This window comes from Ictalurus punctatus, chromosome 24 (assembly GCF_001660625.3).
Source record: "Ictalurus punctatus breed USDA103 chromosome 24, Coco_2.0, whole genome shotgun sequence".
NCBI lineage: Eukaryota > Metazoa > Chordata > Actinopteri > Siluriformes > Ictaluridae > Ictalurus > Ictalurus punctatus.
Genome location: NC_030439.2, coordinates 14,148,572 through 14,175,967, shown reverse-complemented (window position 1 = coordinate 14,175,967; position 27,396 = coordinate 14,148,572). Strand labels below are relative to the sequence as shown.

Sequence of the window (27,396 nt, the reverse complement as noted above, 5' to 3'; positions counted from 1 at the left end):
GCATAAAATTGGATATTATATGACAGGAGTCATTGATGACATTTAAATTTGGGCAAAATTGCTGAAAGCTTGAGCTGAGTGTAAAGTGGTATAAACACACACTGTCTTTAATACTTGATTAAGATTAAAAAGTAATCACTATTCAAATCCACTCTTGCGAGTGCAATTTACTTTGCTGACATTTTGCACAAAACATCGAACTGAGACAATCATCTCGTTTAAAAATGAATCAATGATAGAGATGTGCTTTTGCTTTTTATGCTTGATTTCTCCTTTCCCTCACACATACACACTTGTGACCAGAATGATTTGCATTTTAATCTTTTGTATTAACATGATCTTAGTGGCATCAATTATCAAATAAAATGGTCTATTTTCCCATAGGTTAACAGTTTCTCAAATTACCCACAATGCCATCCAACTAGAGACCAATGCAGCAACGCTTTAATCCTTTTGTCTGTCCAAATCTCTCACCTCCTCATCTGTATCCACCCAGTCAGCTAACGCGAGTGATGCAAAACTAGTGGATGCACTTCTCAGTAAGTCTTGATGGTAGGACAGTGTTCAGTACATTTTTACAGATTCCAAACACTTTTAACGTAACTGAAGGAGAATTAGAAAACTCACCATCCCAGTTACAGAACTCTGTAATCATTTAAATGATTAACAAACAAAAAAAAGTGCTGAGAATATAATTATTTTGCTTTATTTAGGAGCAGACATACAAAAAATCAAACAGTTGATTTAGCATTTTCCATCTTGAATCAACTACACTGATTTTGCTTGCAGAGAATGAGAACGCTTGTTAAAGATGTACAGGGCAGAGCCAGTGCAAAAAAAAAAGTTTATCAGTAGAAACACAGGACACCTGAGCTGTAATTATGAACAGGACTTATTCTGGATGTGCAACTTCACCCAACCATAATCTGTTAAACAAAGTCATTAATAACTAATATCCAGGGTACAATTATATCCTTTAAAAAAAAAAAAAAAAAAAAAAAGTATTTTACTAAATAGAGAGGTCAATGTCCAGCATAAAAGAAATGGGAGCTATACAGACAAAGATCATTGCTGCTGCATATGAAAAGGTAAGAAACTGAAAACCAAAAAAAAAGTCATGTCCATACAGCCCATGTCAATTTCCTATGATGCTAAACACTACATTGCAATACAGCAGCTTAGTGCTACAGGAAAAAATAAAGCCTGCCCACTCAAGGCTTACACAATTATATTAGCCTCTAATTTATAATACACTTTATCAAAATGTTCATATGTGAATTTCTACACACAACTCAAAATAGTGAATATAATGAGATACGCTCTTCTTTGTTAATAAAAAACTCTAGTCTAATAATATCAGGAACATCTAACAACCATAGAAGCCAAGGAAAATCACTCCACCCTGTCCATGTGGTGCCTTTACTTTGAGATTTGTCTGTCATTTCCAATCTGTGTTACTTCTGTGAGGCTCGAAATGAGATATAAAAAGTCGATAATGATAACAGTACAAAACAGAAGTAAGTTCTGACCACATTTGTTCCATTTCAAACATCCAAACCCCACCTGAGACATGTTAATCAGAAAGTCTATAGCTCATGTTTACATGGAAGTGGATCAAGGACAGAAAAAAATTGGACTCGCCGAATCCTGAAGTAGATTTGGAGCCATATTTTTAGATTATAAACAACTGAATGGAAATGTTCTCTTGTTCTTAAGAAAAGCCAGAACCTGCGAGATAAAAACTAGTTGTGCTTATAAGATTAATGAACGTTATGCTCAAAGACCTCGGGAATGAAATGTCACAAACTGCTGAACGTATGACCTTATTATAGTGAAATAAAATGACTTCTACAACCGCGCTGACAAATGACAAGACAATTTATAATAATGCACAATTCAATATGTTATGATTTCTGTAGTTAACAATGTAGACAAGGAATTGTATAAGACACTCCACATAAATGGATTAAAAACGTGACTGTTAACATGGTAAAAGTCTTCTGTGACGAGACGTTTTTAGCAGGGAGTCTCTAGTGTCAGCGCTCTGTAGCAGTGCTTCTCAATACAAGCTGCATATTTTGTATTAGGTTCAAGAGAGGGGAAAAAAGAGAAGCTGACGAGGAAACGACTGTTTATAGCTGCTATATGGTGAGTGAAAAGAGGAATTGAACCAGCGTGTTTCACAGACACTGAAAAACATGAAGTGTAACTATAAAAATGAATAAAAAGTGGTGTGTGGTTCTTTGATGAATAAAACATTTCATCGTTGGCAAACTGCTGTAGTATGAAGGGGAAAAAAAACACTTAAGGACATGCTGTTATGGTGAAATGAACTACAAAATCAACCTTGTGGAGGTGATAGTGTGACGCTGGACAACAGCATGCCGTGTCGTGTTTTATTCCCCACACGTCGTACCATGCGTCCACTCCAAACAGAGGTGGCGCTACATGCAGGAATAAATGGCCGATACTTTTTTTTTTTGACTTCTTTCGCTTAGCTTTGTTTCATTGTGAAAACTGTTCTAGTTTTTAATATCTATACATACCCATAATGTTCCTTCTTAGATTTAGTAGACTCTCATTGAATGTTGGCAATTACTTTCGATTTCTCTCTCAATTCTACACATAGCACTGAGCACTTACTTGTTTACAACATTTTAACTTTTTGTTAATACATAAACCTACTTTTGTTTAAATTATATACATCCTATAGAGATTTGACTACTATGATCCAGCATTACTCATCTAAATGACATACAAAGGCTTCTGTTCACAAAAGGTTTTACGCTATATATTTTTTGGCATTTGTATTCTTAAAGAGCAAGAGGCAAAACCTAAAGGTAAATCCACAACACGCACATTAAAAAAAGTATTTTCCAGATATGTAGTAATTTGCTATGAGATATTAAACAGTAGGAGATACCATTTATCGTAGCCTCTAAGTGCATTTCTATGGCAGTGTTTTATGAGGGAAATGTAATGAATACAAAAACATTATCTGTTTGAAAAGTCATATCTGGTCTTCTAATAGCGTCACTGTTTGCCCTTTACAGCAAAACTGCATATATCTGTGGGCTGATACCAGTGTAGACCTCAAACCCCTATGTCTCTGAGCCCATGAAGGGCACACTGGCCTTATTTTATTTTTTTTGTGTGTGTGTGTGTGTGTGTGTGTGTGTGTGTGTGTGTGTGTGTGTGTGTGTGTGTGTGTGTGTGTGTGTGTGTGTGTGTGTGTGTGTGTGTGTGTGTGTGTGTGTGTGTGTGTGTGTGTTAGGGTTTGGGGGGAAAGAGAACCAAGTAGATAACAGGAGTCACATAAAAATTTGTGAAGCCTCAGGTCTTCAATCATCTCCACCTGACTGGAGATCAGTTCCAGTGTTGGCCTACCACGTTCTAGACTCGTGAGAACATTCAGAAGGTGAAATGTTAACGGATCTCGGAGGACCATGAACCAATGTAGTGCGAAAAACAGATCAACGTGTGGTTTTAAGAAAACTGTGGACTCGTAAAGCTCATCTTTCTACTCTTCTTGTGTCCACCATGATAATATTTCCTATGAACACAATCTTTCCTAACTAGGTTGAGGGAAAGAAAGTGAGCACAGAGCATCGGTTTTGTTTTTCAGCTAAGTATGGAGGGAAGAAGCAGAGGGGAGGAAGGGTAGAAGAAGGGAAGAATGGCGCAAGGTGAAGAAGCTGTTCCTCAGTGTGGCTCTGGAGCCAGAACAGTCGTCCCGCCTGGCTGCTCGACCACCGGCTCTGCGCTCGCCGTCGAGTCGGACTCATTCCCAAGCTCGGTGGATGATCCAGTGGGGCTCACCTTGGTCTGTGGTAACATCAGCCATTATTATACAATTACTGACTGCAGCGTAACTCAAATGCCCATGCACATCGTCTTACCTTTAAAGTCTCCACTTTATCCTCAAATGACTTGAAGGTGGGAGTGTTCCTGCAAGACAACAGGTATAGCCAATAGTGAACACAGCCTGAACATGGAAAACAACAGTGTGGCACACATTTTGCTCTAGTTACGAGAGGGACAGAAATACAGACGATTCTAACCAGGCACCTCTCTTGGAATAAAGTCACTCCTAACACACAAGCCCGCGAGTGAGAGCGAGAACGAGAGCCTTACCTCATCACAGGCATGCTAGAGGAGTGATGTATGGAGCGTATACTATCAGTCAGCAGTGAGGAAGAGGAGAGAGACAGCGGTTAGACAAGTCACACAGCACTGATGATGTGAGAGAGAAATAAAGCTCACAATACATACATGTCTGGTGGACAAGTAGGTTTAGTGGTCACCAGCATTTTTTTTTATTCTATCCTTCAACAACCAGAGGAAGAAAAATAATCCTAATCATTATTTATTTTCACAAAAAGAAGTTATTTGGTATCTATATTTACGCAAAATTTGCTGATGATCTGACACCTCACTACTGCAACTACAGCATGTGCTACTCGTTCTGAATCCCACATCCTGCTGCACCACACATATCGGGTTTTTATGAGCCGGATTAATTATCTTGTATTGAAGACATATGACCTTTTCAGAAACAAGAGCATGCATGTAGGTAAAAAGGGTCATATAACGCTCCTGATCACTGCACTCTCACTCTCACTCACACACCCCTACCCCTCATGGTTGTTGATAAAAAATTAAGGTGTTACCAAGACACAAATATCTTTTACGTGTATGTGATGTGGGACGTGAAGAGAAAACACCACAGCTCAAAACCAAATGCTGCTAATGCTGCTATTGACTATTGTGTAATGGCATATTGTCTGTATTAATGCACCTTAACTAGCTAACACACCATATTTTATTATATTATGTTAGCTATGTGGCTTTAACCATTTTATATTCAAGTCTGTTTTTAGTTTTTATCTGGGGTTTTTTTTCTTCATTTTCTCGATATTTTCTTATTGTGTAAAGTGCCTTGAAAAGCTACTTCAAAGGCGCTATATAAAAATAAAGTTTATTATTATTATAGCTACCAGTTTTTAAATTGATTAATGAATTTCCCGAATAACCACAACAAGGGAAGCACTTTAGAGCTCTCACTTATGATTTACTTCATTTTAGATAATGTCCACCCCTAAAGTTGCTGATTAAGCTTTATAATGTTTGAAGCTATATTGTCAATCTCGCCAGGATTTTGCGATCACAGAAAGGAACGCAAAATCAAGGAAACTCTGCAATATTTGGAGGAGCTTGCAATTTTTGAAAATTGCCAGAGGTTTTCCGCAGATTTGGGCCGAGACGCATCAGGCGTTCAGCCGAAGCCCTCTTCGATTCACGTGTGTCAAACATGAGTACAGCTAAAAGGTTTGATTTACCAACAAACATCACTGCGCAAGACCACGCAAAACAATTATGTGCAACTACAATTTCGCCAATTCATGTAGTTTTCTGGAAAGAAAAAAAAAAAAAAAAAAGCAGCATCGCAAATTTTGAAAAAAGCTGTGGCAAAATCAAGCACGGAGGCCACAACAGAAGAAGAAAAAAAAAAAACCTTGGCGAAATCCTGAATGGACTACTACACTATCTGTATTTGAGAAATGGATTCCAGCATTACTGGAAAGGTTTCTATGTTCTGGTTAGAGTACACAGACCGGTGAAAGTAAACTGGGAGTACACAGAAGGACATGTTCATCTAGAGGATTGGCGAATCAGCAACATGGCCAGCTGGAGATCTCAGAGAGGAAGATCAAACCTGAATCATAGGGTTTTACACCAGACTCAAGAAGTTTATACTGAGCTTATATGTACTCAAACACAGTGTATGGAGTGACCGATTCAGACGAGTGGGTTTTACTGAAATCATATGAAAGAGAGAATATGATATAACGTCCAAGATAGACTAAATCTTGCTAAACAGTGTTTCAACTGTCAGTTTCACACCTCAAACACATACAAATCTGTACCATCCAAATTGAAACAGTTATAGAATATTACTAACACACGACTCAAACCATCAACGACTGAAGTTCAACTTGGAAAACATGCACAGAACAAACAGAGAATGAACATGCATTAACATCAACATGCTACTTTAGAGAACAAGCAGGGAATTCAATTCATAAAAGGAACCGCATGCACAAAGTATATCTGTAATAAATATAAACGCTGATAAATGCGGCATCCAAAACATCACACTGATGCGATTATGTTACCTAAAGGAATTGGAAAATGACTGTAATCTGTAAATGTCAGACTGCATTAGCAAACAAACAAATGGAACTAACCAGTAAAGATTTTTGTGGTTTGTGATTCAGTAATTTGTCGTTTGGTTTAATATAACCCTGTGCTCACTAGCAAGCCACAAAGCGTCAGACCTTTTTCTATGTCGGTGTGCGTCACAGATACGTAAAAAAAAATTGAAAACAGCGTGCGACACAGTGACAAACAGTAAAGTAACAAATCCTAATTTCTGGTTCCGGTGAATTTATTGGACTAACATGCACTCTTTCTTCCAAAAACTCCACTCTCACAACTTTAGTATTCAATCATTCACACCATAGTTTTAACAAAACTAAAGACTAAATAGGTAAATAAGTGTGTTTTGGCTCATACAGTACCCTTTCATATAGGAACTTTATAAAGCTAGACACAAGTGACAATAGTAGCAGTTGTTACACATGTCCGTGAGCTACTTGTGCTTGCTAGTGTGAACACAACGTTATTATTATTATTATTATTATTATTATTATTATTATTATTATTATTATTATCATCATCATCATCATTATTATTATGAAACTTAGTAAGTTGATAAGAAACTGTTAGTAATGATGGCGAGGTGTCGGTTATTGTGTGTTTCAATGTTACCTGACATCCTCTAGCTTTCTGCTGATGGCTGAACCCACGCTGGAGAATGCTGCTGTGGCTTTCTGGCCAGCTTGGCTCAGCGTTTCTGAGGTCCTCCTATACCTACATACACAAGGTAAAAAGATTATTTAAAAAAAAAAAAAAAAAAAAAAAACACCAGGAGATTCAAAACCACTCCACTGGGACACTGTTCTGAAATATATATTTTTTCTAATAACTACAATGCCTCAAATCAGCCGTATTCCCACAAAGCAAACTAATTCAACAAGCATTAAGATATAATGGTCTCTGTTCTGTTCAGATTGGAGCAGAAGGATGAAGATGATGTAGGGGGTATGATGCAGTGACAGATGGAGCTGTTCCTCTAAAGCAGCAGGAGGAGAAGCCCACTGAGCACAGGTGGCTATGGGACACATACGCTGTGGATGTAGTTACTTCCTGCCAGCTTCGGCTCAGGTTCTGCTTGAGCTCGTTGAATGGAGTGATACCCAGTTTCCGCTTGATCTCTGCCAAGTGTCTCTCCTTGGAAGCCAACACTTGAGTAAGAGTCTGGATTTCCTCCTCCACCTGCAGAGTGAAGCAACCAAGACCTTATCTACAGATTTTGGCTGGGGGGGTGCAGGATTATGCTTACAAATGCATTTAATTTAACAAAAAAGCCTATCAACATAGATCAACTGAACCGTCACTTACCAAGGGCAGATATATATGATATATTATATATGTGTGTGTGTGTATGTGTGTATATATATATATATATATATATATATATATATATATATATATATATATATATATATATATATATATATATATATATATATATATACACACACACACACACACACAGAATACAGAATTTTGCAGAGTTTTTTGTTACTGTTGTGGTCAAACATGCTTGATTTTGCTGCGGCTTTTTTCCAAAGTTTGCGATGCAGTTTGCGGAGATTTTTGTGCTTTTCTTGCGGAAAAGTACTTGAATTGGCTTGTCTTGTAAGTGAGACCTTTTAGCTGTACTCATTTACGGCATTTCACAAAATAGTGAAATCCTGGAGGAACTCTCTCTCACACACAAACAGACATACTTCTTCCTTTTACAAACAGTAACTTCAATACAGTACATAAATCAAATATCCATCTTTTGGATGAGACGTTAAACCAAGGTCCTGACTCTCTGTGGTCATTAAAATTCCCTGGACACTTCTTGTAAAAAGAGTAGGGGTATAACCCCGGTGTCCTGGTGAAATTCCCCCATTGACCCTTATCTATCATGACCCCTTAATAATCTTACTGATATTATAAACAATGAAAATACATTGTAGGATTGACAGAGTGCCCCCATCAATGCACTACAATATGTGTACAAACAATGTACCCTAATTAAGAAGTAAGAATACCCATAATGTACTGTTTTGCATGGTTTTATTCACACTTATTCACTGAGGAAGATAGTGATGACAATTCCTCACACTTCTTCTCTCTAACACACAAACAAAGAGTGGATTCATTGTTTGGTGAAGTCGTTTCGACAGACAGTGTTTGGTTGTTAGTTAGCTCAGGTATTTAATTGTTACTGGCTTGGTACAGAGCAATCCTGTGTGATAAAAAAATCTTTTATTTCAAACACAAATTCTGTTCCCGATAAAAGTAAGTCAGTGTAGTGAGCAGTGTTTCGGTTACCGTTTCGAACACAATGTGTCTACAATGTAACTCGAATACAGATCTGCCCCCAGGCTTTAAAATTACAATGTACACTCTAAATTACTTACAACTAGGTCAGTAAGAAAGACTGACAGCGTCTTGTAGGCCATCAGTGTGACCTTGAAAAGAGGGAATATTGCATCCACTAACTGCAATCATCAGTCAGTCGCATCTCCTCGACCCAGTACTCCATCCAAAGTGCAGAAAGACACAAATAATACTAAGTAGCATAGATCAGCATGTTAAAGACTGCTGACCTTCACCAGTTCACTGCGTAGCTCCTCTTGCTCCTCCTCAGTAAGGGATGTGTCAGAGGCAGGCTGTACTGTGTTCGCTGCATCTTCACCCACTTCTGGGATGGAGTCGGGCCTCTGAGCACCTATACACACGCACACACACATTTATATTATATCATATGTTGGAAATGATGGAAAACTTTGCATTACTTTGTGTTTCATAAAGGCTCTGTTTTGTCAGTTCAATTCTGCCCAATATATCCGATTCCACTGGATTTAACACTAAAAGATATGGTCACGAATCATGCTCAAGTGACTCAAGTACACTAGCTCTCATTTGTCAGAGGTAGAGATGAGTGGGATTTCAGTATGGTTTAGTCTACACCTGCTAAAAATAATAAAATATACATCAAAGACAAATGGAAATGCAAAACTCATGGAGTTGGACGTTGTTTTGTGATTGGCTCGTGCAGCAGTGTACTGTGTTGTCGTGATTGGCTCAGTGGTCTTTAATTATTTAAATAGAAACCGGTTGGGACAGAATACAATGACAGTGCTATGCCTTTATTTCTTTTGTTTTCTTGTTGCCTGTGTCTTGGGAAATACTTGAGTTTTTACTAAAGAAATAAGTCTGTATAATTTATTTTTTTTTAAAAAAAACCCATACAAGCCTTTGTGTTTGCTTTCTATTCTGTGGATCAGACTATGTAATTAACATCCTGACCTGCATGATACAAATTGTTGGTCATCCAGGAATTTAGCATTTATTTATTTATTTTTAAAATACATTTTTGAGTGCAGGAATATTGAAAACAGAAAATGATGCCAATCCCCCAGTTCTCATAGCACCGATATAGAGCATCAGACACACACCGGTCACGGACAGGCACAAGATTAAAAAAGTTGGCCTTCAAATGACTGACAGTTACTCAAGTACAGACAAACAAGCACACACACAGTTCCACTTGGACATAAGGCATGTTTCTCACACACACACACACACACACACACACACACACACACACACACACGATTCCACTTGGACATGAGGCCTGTCTCTACTGCAGGGGTGAATATTTTCAGCAGCTGGGGTGGAGCCTGCCTTAATGAACCTCACTCTTTTTTAGCATCTTACTTGGCATTTTAAAAAAAAAACTCTATTTAGCCGACAAGGGACTCCTAAAGCTTGTTGTATATCAGAGCTTGCTGTATATGGAGGCAGGCGATCCAAGTGTCAAAGCAAAACACTTTTCTACCGTTTTGAAACGAGAGTTGTTCCAAATTAAAGTGATGAAAAGCATTTACATCAAAAGATCCTGTAAAAATTAAATGCATAATATCAATATACTTAAGTGGCTTAGGATTAGAAATATAACACTGAAATACAACAATAAATCACTGTCAACTAAAGTGGCTTTTTTTTTTTTAAATAAATGGCTGGCACTTCTGACCCCTATAAAGGAGGACCGAGTAGGGCATAGTCATTGATCACTTCAGAATGTACCGCAGCCTACATCTCAGCCACCTACAAGACGTCTCATCGGTGAAAAGTGCTTCTGTTTGAAAATGTGGTTGGAAGGTTGCATTGTGAGCTGATTGCAGAAAGAAACAGACAATCCAAGGTTCCCACCTTAACCTCCCACCACATTCCACCAATCCTGCTTCATAAGCAAACTCTACCTCCCATTCCTAAAGCGTGAGAAAAGCAGGGAGGGGAAGCACAAAGTATAAACACTTATCACTGACGCTACATGCAGAGAATTAATACAACTTTGCAAAACGGAGAAAAACTGGGGGTTTTACATCCCAGTCCATCTTACTCCGACCGAAATGATCAGATTTTCATGTCAAGTACAATGAGCCCAAATTCTGTCTCGGCACTGTAACAGTCTTTAAACAGTAAAGGCTTTATAAAAGGCTTAAAAGTATAATGTTAAGCACAATAGGTGATAAACCTTGTTTTCTGACTCGCTTCTTCATGCATTCTTTCATACAGTTCTGCGAGACACACCTTATTCACTACGACGACCTACTTTTTGATCTCCGCCCATTACGCAACACAATACTGCTCTCTCATTGAGGGATTTTCTTCATCCAACTTTAGATTTTGCATCAATGTACTCGATGTCTGACATGATTTATTTATTTTAAATACAATATAAACATTACTTATAGGCAAGATCCACTGTTTTACACATCTCACTCCTGGTGGTAAAGTTTGTAAGTGGTAAAGTTCAGCTTAAGTTAAACTGGGACTGCATTATGATGGCTAAATTATATTTTTAAAATGATCGTTGTGATACTGGAACCATAATTATTCAGTCAGTGTATACCCACTGACCAACTGATTAGGAACAGCTTTATACATGCACAGTTTGGGTGGGTCGATGCCCATGATAGCCTCAGATTCATGTTCTTGGCTGATAGGAGTGGAACCTGGTATGGACTTCTGCTGTTGTAGCCCATCAGCCTAAAGGTTAAACACGCTGTTCATTCGGAGATGCTTTTCTGCTGACGATGGTTGTTAAGGGTTATGCGAGTTACTGTGGCCTTCATGACAGCTCGAACCAGTCTGGCCATTCTTCTCTGATCTCTTTCATCAACAAGGCACTTCCACCTGAAGAACTGCCACTCACAGGAAACTGTTTTCGTACCATTCTGTGTAAATTCTACAGACTGTTGTGTGTAAAAATACCAGAATAGCAGCAGTTTCATAAATTCTCCCCATCCAGCCTATCTGGCACCAACATCCGTACCACGAGATCACATTTTGGGACTGGTGAGTGTTAATGTTTAACACTATATACGCTGTGCATTATAAACCTATATTGCTTGTACTATTACTTGTACTTCTACTTGCAGAAGAATATAATGGAAAGTGTGTGTTGCTACTACGTTTACTGTGTAGATTCATCAGATTCCAGCAAGTGCCAAGTAATAAACAATCAATGAGAATTCACGGCTCCTTTCTGTCCCCATGCAGTGCCTGAGCTTGGGCCATGATGACGTTTGCCGAATCTGAGCTGGAATACGACATGTACAAATTTCCTGCCAATGCCAATCTGACAACACATACAAAGTGCTGCTTTTGCAATCATATTACTGTCACTGTACAAATTGTAAAGAACCACCAGAATCAATTCAACACAACTCGGCCATCCAGGAAACTATTGCAAATAATTAAAGCCATTTAATTAAAGCAAATAATTAACTCATGAACTTAGTGTCCTGTTTAATCCTCTTGCAAACGGCAAATCTGGAACACCAACCGTTGCTGCAATGCTGCATGAATCTCACCGAAAATGTTTCAACCAATTTAATGTATCACATCCATTCAGTGGCATGAGCAATGACCTCCTACTCGCCGAGGTATAATCATGGAAATTCTGTTGCAATTCTGTTAGCAGAACACCGCATTTGATGTCAGTTAAGTTCAAAAAGGATTTCGAACATGTTTGCTAAATAGGTCTCTCACATGGCTCTAAATGTGAAAAGGCAGTTTAAGAGTCTTGCTGAATATAGTGTACAGCAGCACAGTGAAGTCACCAGCTGGTCGTCATGTGGGTCTGACAGGAACTGCCAGCACCAGAGCTCTACCAATCTACAACACGCTCATTCTGAGACTCCGCATTTCTTCACTAAGTCACACTTATTTTCCTTTACATTGGTGAAGTACAACCAACCATACGTAACCTCTGTGCCACTCACACATTAAATACGTCTCTCTTTGCAAAGCAGCTAAAGTCAAATAAATGTTCTTTCTGGATATTTGGGGTCACAGCGAATTTTTGTCTGGGAAAACCCTTCAGATAAAAAAAAAAAAAAAAAAAAAACAGCTAAAAAGTTATGAAAAAAATCAGGTTATAGCCCAAATAAAAATTTTTGTAATCTGCCTACAACATACTTTGACACCTCTACTTTAAGAAAACTAATATATTTCCCCAAAAGAACATTTATTAACTTTCTCCAAAAGATCACGTTAGGTAAATAAGCTTGTATGGTAGGTAAACAATTTGTATGATTTTATTTATTAAATGTTAATTAATAAACAAATTGCAATTGCGGCTCCCAAGGTGTGCAACAGAAAAGCATTCATCCTATTGTTCAGAGATCCCGAGTTCAAATACTTAACGATACCACAGACATGTTCACACCTGGTGTTAACCTCCAACTCTGGTGATCCGATCACATGTGGAAAGCCGACACGCATAGCCTTTCACACCTGGAGTTATGAACGCATCTCCTGTGACCACTTGCGTTCGGATTTCATACGTAGATGCAGTCAGTTAGTTGGTCCTTCATTGCTGTCCGCATCGAGATGCATTGACTTTACACTATGAATGTGATGGGGCCATATGTGTACATCGATAATATATAGCTCAGTTTCAGTTTTCATGTGCTTTATTGGCATGACAAACAATTGTACATTTGTATTGCCAAAGTAAGTACATGAAAGGGTAGTGTAAACACAAGAGAAATAAAATTAAATAAAACTGAATAAAATACTAATAGATTAAGTAAAAAATAAATAAATAAATCAAATATAGTGCAAACGATGTACGTAAATGTACATATTAAGGACAAAAATACATTTACTACATAGAGAACAACTGAAAAATGTGTAAAATTGCAGGATAAAAGTGAATTTACTAATAAAGGTAAGAAAAGGTATAGAATAATAATAAAGAAGAGCAATCACAACAATTACAGGAAACACAAGGGCAAGGCAGACCACTCACTGTCCCTAATATTGTGGCAGGCTGAGACACCCTGTGCTGTTATTATACAGCAGACTTTATCTTCTCCTAGTAGGAGGGAGAGTTTTTTTTTTTGTTGTTGTTTTACTGTTTGACAAATTGTCAAATGCTTGGGGTATGTGTTTCACTTTGGGAAGAAGTTTTCTCCGATGTGTGTATTTTGTGCGTTCTGTTAGGAAATGCAGCTGTGGTTTGGCTGCAATGTACGCACAACCTTTCTTCCTGTGGGAGCCATGTTTTCCTGTGTCTGTTGCTAAGGCGTGTCCACCGAGTCTGTACCTCGTCAAGGTGCTTCTCAGTTTTTTTTATCTGTCACTGTGTACAGAGAATCTGCCATGGTGTCTTTTCAGGGCCAAAAAGCATTGCATTTCACTCTGTTGTTGTGTTTGGATTTGCCAGTAGGTGATGTTTTAATTTGTATTGTAATTTGGTCTAATCTGATGTGTTGGACATTGTTGTTCTGGTGTGGAGCGTCAGTGTGGTGGGGGTTAGTAGATGTCGGTGATCCTTCAGAGCTGAGGCTTAGAGCTAAGAGAGGGAGCTGTTTGCTTTGATCAGCTCGGAATTGCAGGGCTTTGTAATGATATGATTTGGGGGGGGGGGGGGGGGGGGGGGGGGGTCACTGAGTTTTTGGTGTTTCCAGAACTTGATTGGCCGTTTCTGTATTTTTATAATTAGCGGATATTTGCCTAATTCTGCCCTGCATGCGTTGTTTGTTGTGTGCCGATGTACTTGCAGGAATATTTTTACAGAAGTCTACATGCACTATATAACAGAATTTCACAATATGTAGGCTTTTCTCAGGCCACCGCACATTTTACGGTGTGCCTACTGAAGTATGCAGAATTCTGTCGCAGATACCAACACTGAACATTGGTAACTCCCTCTTTTTTTTTTCTAACTAAAAAGGTGTCAGTGCCAGTTTTCGTGTCTAATCTGGAACTGTAAAAATCGTTCGGCACTTTTCTTGGCAGGGGGGAAAAATTGGTCTGGAACCAAGAAGCAGCAAATTTATTGAATTAGTCTCGCAAGCAGACTTCTAGTATTCGCTAGAGAGTCTGATACTTTGCAAATTACATTACGTGGCCAAGATCCACCTTTAACAGAAAGAGACAATATGACTGGCACGGAAGACGACCAATCATAAACCTTTTTTCTGTAGCCTATTTGTAAACACAGTAAATGATCTTGTAATTGAAATGAGTAAATTATCATATTTAGTGACCACAAATGCTTCAAGAATACACTTTCAACTTTGAATAAGGTTTACCATTGAATTCTGTTCAGCTTTTTCCAATCCAGTGACTATATCTTGCTCCAAAAAGCTCAAACCACACAGTCCAAAACATCTTACATCTGAGAAGAATCTTGAACTATTCTCATGAATACTCATGAAGACATTTTGAAGATTGTTTCTGAAAGAGTTCAGAAACAACTGTTTCAGTGGTATAATGAATAGAGGCTACAGGTTTAACGATACAAAAATATGCCTTGAGTAGCTACACATTCAAATGACATACGGAAAAGAGAAAAATGTGCCTTGCATGTCGTCATCATCTCTGGCAATGTCTTTCTATAGTGTTCAGATGCTGAATGATTGGGTTTGGGATGGTAAAAGGTTCTTCAGAGGTAAACATGTAAAAACTCAATCTAATTACATAACAGTTTGGTTTTTTTGAATATCTTATAAGGATATAGACACAAGGTAACTGGGAGAATGTGTAATATCCATATACAGTCAGCTCCAGAATTATTGGCACCTTTGTTCAAGATAGGTTAAAAATAACAAAACGTGTGGTTCATTAGTTTAATGTCAGAGAAAATATAAGAGAAATTTAACTGAAGTTGATTTGTTCCAAGAAAATAAAAAGTAAAAATACCTTATCATAGGTATGTCACAATTTTGGCACCCTTGCATTTAGTACTTTGTGCAACCTCTCTGCATTAACATAACAGCACCGAATCTGTATTCCTGGAGAATACACAGCAAGCAACCTGAGACCATTCCTCACAACAGAATCTCTCCAGATCCTCCAGGGTCCTACCTTTTGCAATAAGGATTTAAATCATTGTTTTTTAAATTTTACTTCATAAATTATTCGAAAAGGTTTTGATTTCTCTCATTTTCAGTGCGAGATTAAGCTTCTTTGAAGCCAATAACTCCAGAAATGACTGCATGGGAAATTGGGGTCTCTCAAAGCTATTAGAATTTATTTTTAAAACAAAATGACAGCCAAGTTTCAATAAAGAGGTTCACCATAATGCATTACTATGACTCAAAAACACAAAAGAGAGCGGTATTTTTCAGCATCCACAATAACATGCTGCTTGCTGAATACCATGATCACACCGTCAATGCACATGCGCAACTACACACAGGTTACCTCTGCATGGTAGTACTGGTGAGCTGGATGGAGTGAAGCTCTCTTTAGGAGACAAGTAAAGGTAGTTGGTGTTAAGCCCTTGCTCAAGACTTAAAGGAGACTTGTAGTTCACCGTACGATCCATGCTGGAAATTTCAGACAGATGACCGCTCATTTTGTGACTGGATCATGTGCCTCTGGGGTGTTTCTGCCTCATATGATGAACAGGCCAAGACAGCAGTGATTAATTCGCTTTCTGCTGCACATCATTTGAGACAGCTAACAAAACTGCACACCAAAGGTCTCGTAAACAGCCGAACAAGCATGGTTATGTTCTATCTGGACTCATGCCCTTCCCCCTCTGTTTCTCGGCTTCCAAGATAAATGGGGATCCACTTGTCTGTTGGTCATGTGACACTGTGGGGATGTAATCTGCAGTGGCCCAGATTACAACTCTAATCCATCTCAAACTGCCTCTGCACAGCACAGAGTTGTGTGCTGCCATCTGCACGCACCACTAAACACCAAAGATGGGCTCAGCTGAATGAAATCTCTAAATAAATCCAACAACAATGTACACTTAGGTGAATAGATAGTCCCATGTTTTGGTTGTCCAGAAACATAATCGATTAAGGTAAAAGTGGTAGCTTATATAATGTAATTATTGAGAAAAATTGTTGTGCAAGAGGGCTCACTGGCGACCCAACAGAAAAGCATTCATCCCATCATTGGGAGATAATGAGTTCAAATCCTGACAACGTCAAGGCCATCCGTAGCCAGGGGGTGTTAGAGAGCAAAACTGGCCATGTTCTCTGGGTGAGAAGGATGGTATACTCACTCTCCCCTGTCACAGTGACACTAGCCAGTTGCAGGCATCTCATGCACACGGAAGAGGGGAGATAGCACTTTCCTCGGAGTGTGTTATGCTGCCCTGTGATGCAGCATGAGCAGGAGTTTGAAAAGAAGTGGTAGCTAGCTTCACATAACAACCCTCATGTGCTTGCTGATGCCATTACAGTTCATGCTACAGTACATCCTTCACTTTGACACTAAACAAAATAGTAACTAATTAAGACCAAAGAATTTCTATTAGCGGTATGAAAACGTGCCAACCAGAGAAATGCGTTGCTTCCATGGTGAGTGCACTAGACTTTACTGAAGCACAACATGCTGATGTGTAAGACTTCTAGAAATGTTTAGTTAAGCATATTTTTAAAAATCTATGATTTATTATTTTCTTACACTGACATTATATTTATTATCGAGTTGTTATAGATATTAGCCTGCAGACTTGAATTCAATTGGTTTAATACAAGCCTTGTTACCTCAAAAACAAGATGAACAAACTTGGACCTAATGTGGTCTGTCAGTGGACAGTTCAGCAATATTAGAGCTCTGTGACTATAATATTAAAATATTATTGTACACATTAATTAATATTGGATTAATATTGGAACAGTTGAATTAAGTATGTAAAAATGTAAGTGAATGAAGGTCTGTGAGATAGATGGCCTGGGAAATGAAAAACAAGGTGTATCAAGCTAAACCATAGACATGTCATTTAAAAAAATGTAAAAATAAAAACATTACTTTCTTTCCTTCACCAAATTTAGTTTTGATGCAGACTTGCCTACAATACAGCTGTATAGCTACATTAATACCGCAATTTCCTAAAACATAAACGCATTTTAGCTCATCCCAAACACACCTACACACCCAGACTCTGACAGCAGTCGTTGCTGTGTGCGGGTTTTTATACACCCGGATATTTGCCTTTCAGACAGGTCCTTGATGGCTTGCTGCCAGATCACGTCTCGGCCGGCTTTCAGATTGCATAATGAAATATATGTACACATACACACATGTGGAAACAGAGACTGTGACACACCCAGAGTTTTATCCATCCCTGCAGAACCCTAATCAAATCTGACTGCAGAAATCCTTTTCCAGGTATGAAACTGAACTGCAGGTCCACAGCTTTATAACAAGCCCAGACACGTGGCTTATGGTTAAAGGAGAGGCGATGAGGAAAAGGGACAGGAATATATTCGACTTCTTCATTCAGGCCCAGTTCTGCTTTAAAGAAGAAGTGAGCATCACATGAGGAAGTGAAGCACAATAACGTTATTGTTCCACATTAGTCTTTACTCCAACAGCACAAGTAGCCAACATAATGTAATATACCATAATGTAATAACATATGCTTAGGATGATATCTGTTCCCTTTCATGCCCACTTAACAGTTAACATCATTTTTTTAAACACTAGTATGCAGCGTCCAAATGCATACAGATATTTTTTAAAAACTAAGTTCTTACCCCACACAAACAGTGTATTTGAAGAAAAAAACAAAACACATGAGCACACCTGCCCAGTGATAGTATGTCAAAAACCCATGTCAAATGCCTCAAGAATCACACTGCACCCAGGTGAACAGTAGATAAGGTGAAATGCAGAAAAACACCAACATGCCCAAGTACAGAAAATGATTCAATCATATGTGTGGACTGGCACTCAGAACGTTTACATGGACAACAATAATCCAATATTAACCCGATTAAGACGATACTCTGATTAAGAAACTACCATGCAAACAGCAATTTTTTATTACCTTAATCCGACTAAAGTCATACTCGAAGTAAACACAGATCGAATTAAGACGTGTGGGGTATTCCTATTTTAGTCACATTATCGACGTGCATTACAGACATGTACACACCTTGATCACACTATTAACGTTGTGTGGGAGTTTTCACCGCATTTTGCGACAGGACACGTACACACACACACACACACACACACACACACACACACACACACACACACACACACTTGATGGCAAACAAGAGAACATGGTTGCGTCCGAAACCGTACTTACCTACTATATAGTAGGAGAAATACATGTATCTCAGCTACTATATAGTGGGTAAGAACACGGTTTGGGACGCAGCCCATGGCTTCAAGCAGTCGGCTATTTCCACGTACAGTATGACAAATAATTAACTGCACTTGAAGCATTCGTAAATTTTTTTTAATAAAAACACCCAAAAACTGTATACAGTTCCATATCAAAGACAAACTGTATGTTGATATGTGATATTCTGGAGGGAACATGGGACAGCGTGGTGTGGGAACGTGATGACGTGTGCCGTTAATCGAACTATGTTCTATAACATGTAAAACAGGAACATGAAAGGAGTATCCTAAAAGCGACTCGTGTAAACACCTTAATCACAATATTGTCTTACTCAGAATAAGGTCAATAATTAGATTACTGCCGTCCATGTAAACGTAGTCATCATTCGCAAATAAACAGTAGGCCTACCCCCAGATTCTGAACAAAATTAGTCACAGATCAATCGGAGGTTACTACAATGAATCTTATCAGAGTGTACTGTAGCAGATTCAGTGTTATCATATAATAAGAGGGCGTAATAAATGTTTCAAGTGTATTATTAAACATGAAGTGACCAAAAACTCATAAACTGGTCATAAGCCATGATAAACTGAGTGATAGTATATTCACAACACTTTCTCCACACAACACAACCATTTCTCCACAATCAAGGGCATTTTTGAAAAGCGTCGTTTTCAGTGATCGTCGTTTTCCTGTGGATGGGAGATCAAAACACGGTGAAATAAAAGTAGCATATGTGTGATCACTGGCAGAGAAAAAAAAAAAAAAGTACAGATGTCTGTGGAAGACCCTCTCTTCTGAGATTCGTATGACTTCCATTTAGATCCACTCAGGAACAAAGATGACCCACAAAAGTCTTAACAAAGCACAGTACCTAATCAATTAGCACATTATTCGCAACATGCCTTATCACATGATTTCCCCAAAATGAGAACCATGGGACGTGATGCTTTCCACGGGCCGAGGCCACTCCTGCGATGAGCCTTCACAAGGTGTCTGAAAGGTCTGCAGAACAAACAGACCTCAAACACGTCAACGCATTCGTGCCTATTACTGGCAAAACAACTGAAATGAGGGGCAGACAAAACAAAATAGCAAAATTCCACTTTGACCACACGTTCATTCGGTCTCTGTGTAATAACTCATATTTTAGAACGTCTCCAAACAGAGTCCCAAAATGGTGGGTATAAATCCAGCTCAAATCTGAGGAGAGGTCAAAACACCACATTAGAGATGGGTACAAGCAACGGAAATGCAAATACGGCACATCCGGTCTCTTAGTGGTTTCTCACAGTTCATATATTGCAATTTTATACCATAATGGATTAATGTGTGTGGTGACCTGGGAAAACCCTTAATGTGGTCAGATTTGGTGTTATTATATGGTTCTGAAAACTACACACTTTCTTAAACTGAAATGTTTCTCTATAGCTTGGATCTCAACCAGAATTTAAGCTCTAGCAGAAATGTCAAAATGGAGAAAACTGCAAAGATTTCATTCCAGTTCCACTGAAAGCCGCAGTTCCCATCTCTAATATTTACAACCCAATTTAAAGAATTGCACATTTGCAATAGTGTGAAAGGTAGAAGATCTTGCAGAAACGTCCACCACCTTATTTCACAACCATGTAATTAGCTGGTAAGTTTTATTTCAAAGAAATTCTGACTATGACACTACTATCACTCACACACACACACACACACAGCATGAAGGTTCAAAGAAAAGAAGCAACTATGCAAGAAAGCAAATAAAAAAATCTCAAATGCATGTACTTATCTAATAATTCTTATTATTAGATTATAAAACAAATGAGATTATTAAGTATATTAAACCTATATTAAAGGATACAGTAACTAATATAATCACTCTTTACAACCGTGGTGCGCAGAAAAGCATCTCAGCATGCACAAACATTGAACCTTGAGGTGGATGGGGTACAACAGCAGAAGACCACGTTGGGTTCCACTCCCGTCCACCAGGAACAAGAAACTGAGTCCATAATGAGCACCAACTCATCGAAACTGGACAGCTCTAATCTTCAACTATACAGTTTGGGTCATATCATCATCAAGGCATTTCCCCTCATGGAACTGTCACTCGCTCAATGTTTTTTTGTTTTTCACACCGTTCTGAGTAAGAGAATGTTGTGTGTGTGATCAGCCATTTCTGAAATAATTAAACCAGAGCATCTGGTACCAACAAGCATGCCACAATCAAAGTCATACAGATCACACATTTTCATCATTCTGTTGTTGGAAGTGAACAATAACTGAAGCTCTTCGCCTGTATCTGCATGATTATTTTTTTTGCTGCAACATGATTGGCTGATTGGATAACTGCATGAATGTGCGGGTGTACAGGTGTTCCTAATAAAGTGCATGGTGAGTGTATATATGAGTGTATAGGTATAATAACTAATTAATTTAGAATTATACCTCATAATAAGAAATATTTGATAGGTCCTATCTTTTTAAAAATGTAAGCTATTTTAACTAGCCAAAGGTTGGGGGTTTTTTTTGTTGTTTTTTGCAGTGCCAATAACCTTGTCAAAATGTCCATAAATACTGGAATGAAAGTGCAAAATCAAAAAGCCAATCCGTCTCATTTACTCATTTGACCGGACAAACATAAAACAATGTAACTGCATCCAATCAAATGTTCGCAGCTCCAGCACAGAGCAGAAACACGAGAATGGAATTTTCCACTTGTAGGAGTTCAAATGGACTCGGTGGTAACTAAGGACGACTACGATAAGAAGCTATGGGGTTGGTTCTCATCACAGCAGCACACAGTAACACACCACTAAGCAGCGCTGATAAAACACAATGGCTGTATTTACATTTCTGCTCATGTTACAGTGAGGCGTTGAGGCAAGGTTCCTTCCAGAACAGAGTACTGACTCGAGTGTGATCGCTTTAAGGTGCACAGATTACTCGGATAGCCACGACTGCTACAACTTTAGAAAAAGTGGATTATGTAAATACCTAAAGCGCACAGCTGTTTGCATCAAGCTGAAACATGTAGATACATACCAGGTTCATACAAAGAAAAGAGTGCACAATGAGCTGGAGAGGAAGTCTGTGTGTAAAAGCCATACAAGTTGAAACAATCAAGTTACTCGGTCTGCGACACAGAGCACGGACAGCTTCCACCTCTGATGCGGATCGTGCCATGGTTCAGTTGAAGCAGACCTCAGACCACAGTGTTCAAGGGGACCACAAATCGACTCTCTGGACTGCTTCCTGGTGTGAAAACGGCTTTCACACTTCAATCAATCATAATGAACTCGGGCTCAAATGGCCCAAAGTCCAGAAAAAATATGCGAGTGTGCAAACAACTTTAGGGTGCTTTCACATATACATCCCTTAGTGTGTTTGAATCGAACCCTGGTGCGTTTTCCTTGTTTGGTGAGAACGCAGCAATCACACTCGGGTGCAATCCAAAGCAACCAGGAAGTGAACTCAACATGCCATGTATATTGGATTGCAGGCGGAAAAAAAATTGTAGATGTGAGCTGCTAAACTGACCCGTGAGGTGCAACCTGAACCAAGGACAGAGCTGTGACTGTGGATATTTGGACCATCGAACAAAAAGAAAAATAAACACTAGATGTGATACACTTGGCAAAGATTTGTTCACCCTTTTCCATCTTCAAATTTCTGACCAATGAAAGAAAGAGTTCTATAAGGCAGCGTATGGCATTTCTGGCACATGGCTTATGCCTTTGAAAACGCAGCAGCTCTTCAGAGCAGACGCCTTGATAATGGAGGTGTGAATGCTGCTGATAGAAAGCACACATTCTGAACAGTATACAAATAAAGGTCTCCACCCTGATCCTTCAACCTGCTGTTTAAATAAGACGAGGCTCCCTGTGCAGTGGCTGTGGTGACACAACTCATGAGTATGCAAACATGAGGCAGATGGCTTCACTGCAGGACAGACGAGAGCAGGAGGGAGAGAATATAACTAGGAACACTCATCAAACCTCCATCACTGGCAAGAAAGAAATAGTTTATTATTTTAGTTTATTGTTGCGGTCCTGAATGCTATTGCAGGGCAAAAAGGAAATCTTGAAGAAATGTATAAGTTGGCTGTTTGATTAAACAAACAAGCGGTAGTTCACCTTCATCAGAAAATTTTCAACTAACAAGAACAGAAATATGAGGATCTCCCTTAAAAGTCCAATAGTCTAGTTGAACCACTGTAAGATCTGGGGGAGGAGCTTTGTTTTCATGGGCAGGAAAGGGTCGGGCTCAGGTAGTCAAAAAAACGTCATTCTAATTTTAACTCCACCTACTTAAACATACTTAAATCGTTTTTGACAACGCGCCTTACCTAACGCACCTTTCAAATCAAACAAGCTACTGCTAGACTGCATACAAATCTACTTAGTGAAGTAAACTGGTAGTGAAATGGTTAAATTAACACTGGGTTTGGGACTGACAAGAACTCACATCATACCTCTAAAACAAAACAAATGCACCGTTAGAGTCATAAAAATCTCCTTACAGAAAGCTTCACAATATCAAATGATTATTCTTTGTTAAATTTTACATTTAACATTAGTCTTAGATAGCGTGAAGTACCTGCTATACACGTCCCTGTGAATGAGTCGTTACTGCAAACACAAGAACGCATTAGAACGACTGGCTGCTTTTCTACATAATTTATTAACACCTTCTGACCAATCAGAATTGAGAATTCAGCAGCTGTCTGAAGTTTGCTTCCTTAGTTTGCACTGGAACTACAAATTAATAGATCCAACACATAATTGAGGATCTTTTTCTGCTATATTTTTGGTATTCTGATAACCACTCCTTACAAAATAGCCATGTTTTCTCCTTTAAATCGTCGGTTGTTATATATTTTATCCGGTATACTATCGTATTTTATGCTTTTCACATTATTATTATTATTATTATTATTATTATTATTATTATTATCATCATCATCATCATCATCACAACTCAGTAAATGGTTTGTGAAAGCCATAGTTTTGGCTAAAATATTACTCTGCTCTTGAGTGATTCAGCTCCAGTCATGCATATAGTGTTGAACAGATTCATTGCAACCAGTTTAACATGGAAAGTGGTATTCAAAATCACCATGTGTAAAAACGAAATGCCAAAGTAAGCAGGATCTAATCTGATCACACAATACATGAGTCTGATGATTTAAAAAAAAAAAAAAAAGAAAAAAAAAGTAGTCTCACCACTCGGCCGCCATCTTGGTTACTACCAGTCATACAAGACCAGGCTTCCATCTACTCGATTGGGAGAAACTTGTATACCAGATACACATTAACAAATTAAATTAAATTAAATTACTGATTTAAAATCTGATGATAACATCATAAATAATGTTTCATCTTTGCCTTAAATAATATGAACAAAAAGTTGTGGTTGCTACTGCATACGTATATTTCTCAGTAACTAACAGTGCTGTAAGTCAGCACATGTGCCAGTGTCAATCTCATCAGACTAGTGTTTTCTGGTAACATCCTACCAACAAGATGACTGGATAATTTTACAGTCAGCTTGTTCAACATTACATGCAGCCCTCATTCATATTTTAACCGTCTCTACTGTCTTTGACGCAACAAAGTTTCACTCAGTTATTTACAGCCTTGAGGTGTGATGAGCTTAAACTTAAGCCCAAGTCATGATTAACTTAATGCTGTTAATCATGCATACAAAATAGCAATCTTACAATGTTGAATAATGTGATTTCAAAATGATTCAGAAATTGGCCTAAAGTACAGTTCTGTGAATGCAGAATCGCAAGGGATCCAAGCATTATTGCAACTACTCATTCTAAAGAGCAGCTGGTTCTAGCTGGACAGCAAGTAAGGGGGCGTGGGGGAATGAGAACAAAAGGAAAACATTTGAATTTTCACATTTCATTGTGCTCTGCCAAAAATATATCTAATCCTGCAGTAAGCACAACACCAAACTTCTGCCTTTTAGATACTGTATAAAAAAAAAATCATGATACAAGGTATTTATCATGATATTCCAATCAAGTACTGCAGCTATGCTATGAAAAACTACATTTCTGATGAGGAAAAGGAGGGAAAGTGAAATGATTGGTACAAAAACTGTTACACTGCCTCCTACAGTGTGTAACAATTGACATAAAATAAAAGCTTGACATCTGATGGTGCCCACAATAGACAGGAAAAAGAGTATTATGTTATTGTTTTATGAATAACAATATTATATCATCACATTATATCATATCACTCCCAGATCTAAGGTCACCAAACACCGAATGCAGATTACACTGCATTCACTTAGTTCACTTCCTGTTAGTCTGCACCAGAATATACAATTTGCTCAAACTCAGGCCTAAACAACAGACAGACGCTGTTTCTCAAGTCAAAGAACAAACTGGCGCTCTCGTGAAGACCGTACTTGCCAGGCTATCTTGAAAGAACGAAGTCAAACGGACACAGAACGCATCTTTGTGAGAATTGAGATTTGTTGTGAGCTTCCTGTCGCGCAATGGATCATCCCAGCACATTTCTAGTAGAGGGACAGGGTCCTCATCTCTTCAGTGCTCTCGAAGTAATATGTTTCCTCTGCTTAATAGATTTACTGTTAACTGTCTGATTAACCAAAAATTAATTAAGCAAGTTTAAATGCAGTAAGCTCTGTTTGCAACTGCGACGTCACGTTAACCATAAACTAAGCTAACAAGTTTACCGTTACCTCAGGATGGAAGATAGAAAAGTTTAAGTAAAATACTCCTGAGGGATAATGTCGACTTTTCAACAACCTCATATATCTCGATCTAAATCTCCCTCACTCTCTCTATCTATATCGCGCTCTCTCTCTCACACACACACAGAACAAAATGATTATTTTGATTTATTTAGATTATTGCCATTAAAAAGATGTTAAAACTACAGTTTGGGGTCAGGCTTCTGGGACTTCAAGCAGGTTCAGTGCGCTCAGGTCTGCATCCGATGCATCCACGATATCAAGAACAAATCCGGGTAATTTAATTTGTCCCCGGTACTTGCGTTCGTGAATATTGGAATTGAACTTCGGAGGTGGATGATGACGTAGAACGAGTTCACAAGGACCCAAGATCGCATACGAACGCATACTGAGAAACGGCCAGATTCACTGAACACGTGCATTACATGTACACTGTTATCTGAGTTACTGTTATCTGTTACTGAGTGCACTCTCAGAAAAACTGCAGTGGTACAGTCAGTGTGCATCTTTTGCACCCAGAAAGAAGCATGTGGTTTTACACTTACCTGGAAATGTGGATTATTTAAAGGCACATGCTTGTACTAGGTTTAAGAGACGCAGATTAAAAAGGTACACGAGATATACCCAGCAGAGTTTAGTACTATTTAGTGATATTTTTGAGTGTGCTGTGTGCACATCAGCAGTCACATTTATCATAAGTAGTAAACTACACCATTCAGATGACGATATAATATCATTATCATGATAAAATACCTTACTATACACTTTTTCAACTATATCATGGATATTGTTTTAACTTATTACTTTTTTTAATAACCAGAAACTGACTGGAAACATCAGATGTGGATAAAATTTATTTGATTGTTTTTGCTTAATCTTACACTGCACAATGTTAAGTTTTTCTTTTGTACATTTTTTTTCTCCTTTTCAGTGGAAGTTATTTTTCCTGTAAATTTATTTAATGTATTTTTGTAGACGTTAAATAAAATATCCAAAAGGGTTTTTTTAAACACAACACTACTGTACTGCTAGGAAATTGTTTGGAAACCTAAACATATAACATAAATATATATAAAAAATGCACATGTTCTGTGACTATCTACAGTTTAGGCCTGACCTAAATGACTAAATGTTTTGAACAAATTGTACATTCATGTGCACAAACTAATAAAAACTGAGGGTGAAAAGTGACTCCAAGATGTGTCTGTTCATGATAAGTCTTTTTCATGATAAACTACTGACTGATAATGGAATAATTCCTAGATAAAGCAACTGAGGTGAAGTAAAAACTTTTTTTTACCATATAAACAAACAGTGTCAGTGTTGGTGTAGCTGCAAAAAGATCATATCAATGCAGTGTTAACTTTAAACCATTAACTCTTACAATGTTGTACAGTTAACTGTTTTTATGCAGAAGTTGGCAGACTTAATCTTCCTGGTGAAAGAGTTTAGAAACTTCCTTCCTTGGTACATTCAGTTAATCCTGCAGTTCCTCCTGTTAACGAAAACACTGAAAAACACACTGAGAATATATAGAATTCTTCACTCTGAGAGATAAATCTTCACCTGGACAAATGGAGATGTTTGATTAAACTAGCTGTGTCCAACATCATGCTAGCTAAACGCAGCTAACTTCTGGCAGAAACAAACAAGAAACAACAGCTTTATTCCACTTCTCACGCAGGTTTGCACTCGAATCGGTTCACAAATTCACTTTCAGTACTCACCTTGTTCGTATCCCTCCATGCTTGTGTGAACTCCAAGTATAACACTGATATTTTTCCCGTTCAGAGTGATTTTTCCCCTCAGCAACACTTTGGAGCAGTTTGGAGCCGTGACACGCTACAGCTGAGGCGCGCGCGAGAGAG

General features: G+C 38.3%; 1 protein-coding gene across 2 annotated transcripts; it reads right to left on the bottom strand.

Annotated features, from left to right (window-relative positions):
* Nucleotides 1-681: 681 nt before the first annotated feature.
* tpd52 (tumor protein D52) lies at nucleotides 682-27,396 on the bottom strand. 2 transcript variants are annotated; one of them, XM_017453954.3, is made up of 7 exons: nucleotides 27,256-27,396; nucleotides 8,790-8,911; nucleotides 7,250-7,398; nucleotides 6,832-6,933; nucleotides 4,135-4,176; nucleotides 3,900-3,948; nucleotides 682-3,825 (listed from the first exon to the last, which is right to left on the bottom strand). In XM_017453954.3, exons 1-7 carry the CDS (start codon nucleotides 27,272-27,274, stop codon nucleotides 3,703-3,705), a joined length of 606 nt encoding a protein of 201 aa, XP_017309443.1. In that variant the 5' UTR covers nucleotides 27,275-27,396; the 3' UTR covers nucleotides 682-3,702.

Excerpts from the sequence above, each read along its gene's own strand:
- tpd52 (XM_017453954.3), bottom strand. Across the intron at positions 6,934-7,249 it reads GAAGTAACTACATCCACAGC|GTATAGGAGGACCTCAGAAA; the intron begins GTATGTGTCCCA and ends TTGTGTATGTAG. Across the intron at positions 4,177-6,831 it reads AGAAAGCTAGAGGATGTCAG|TATACGCTCCATACATCACT; the intron begins GTAACATTGAAA and ends GCTGACTGATAG.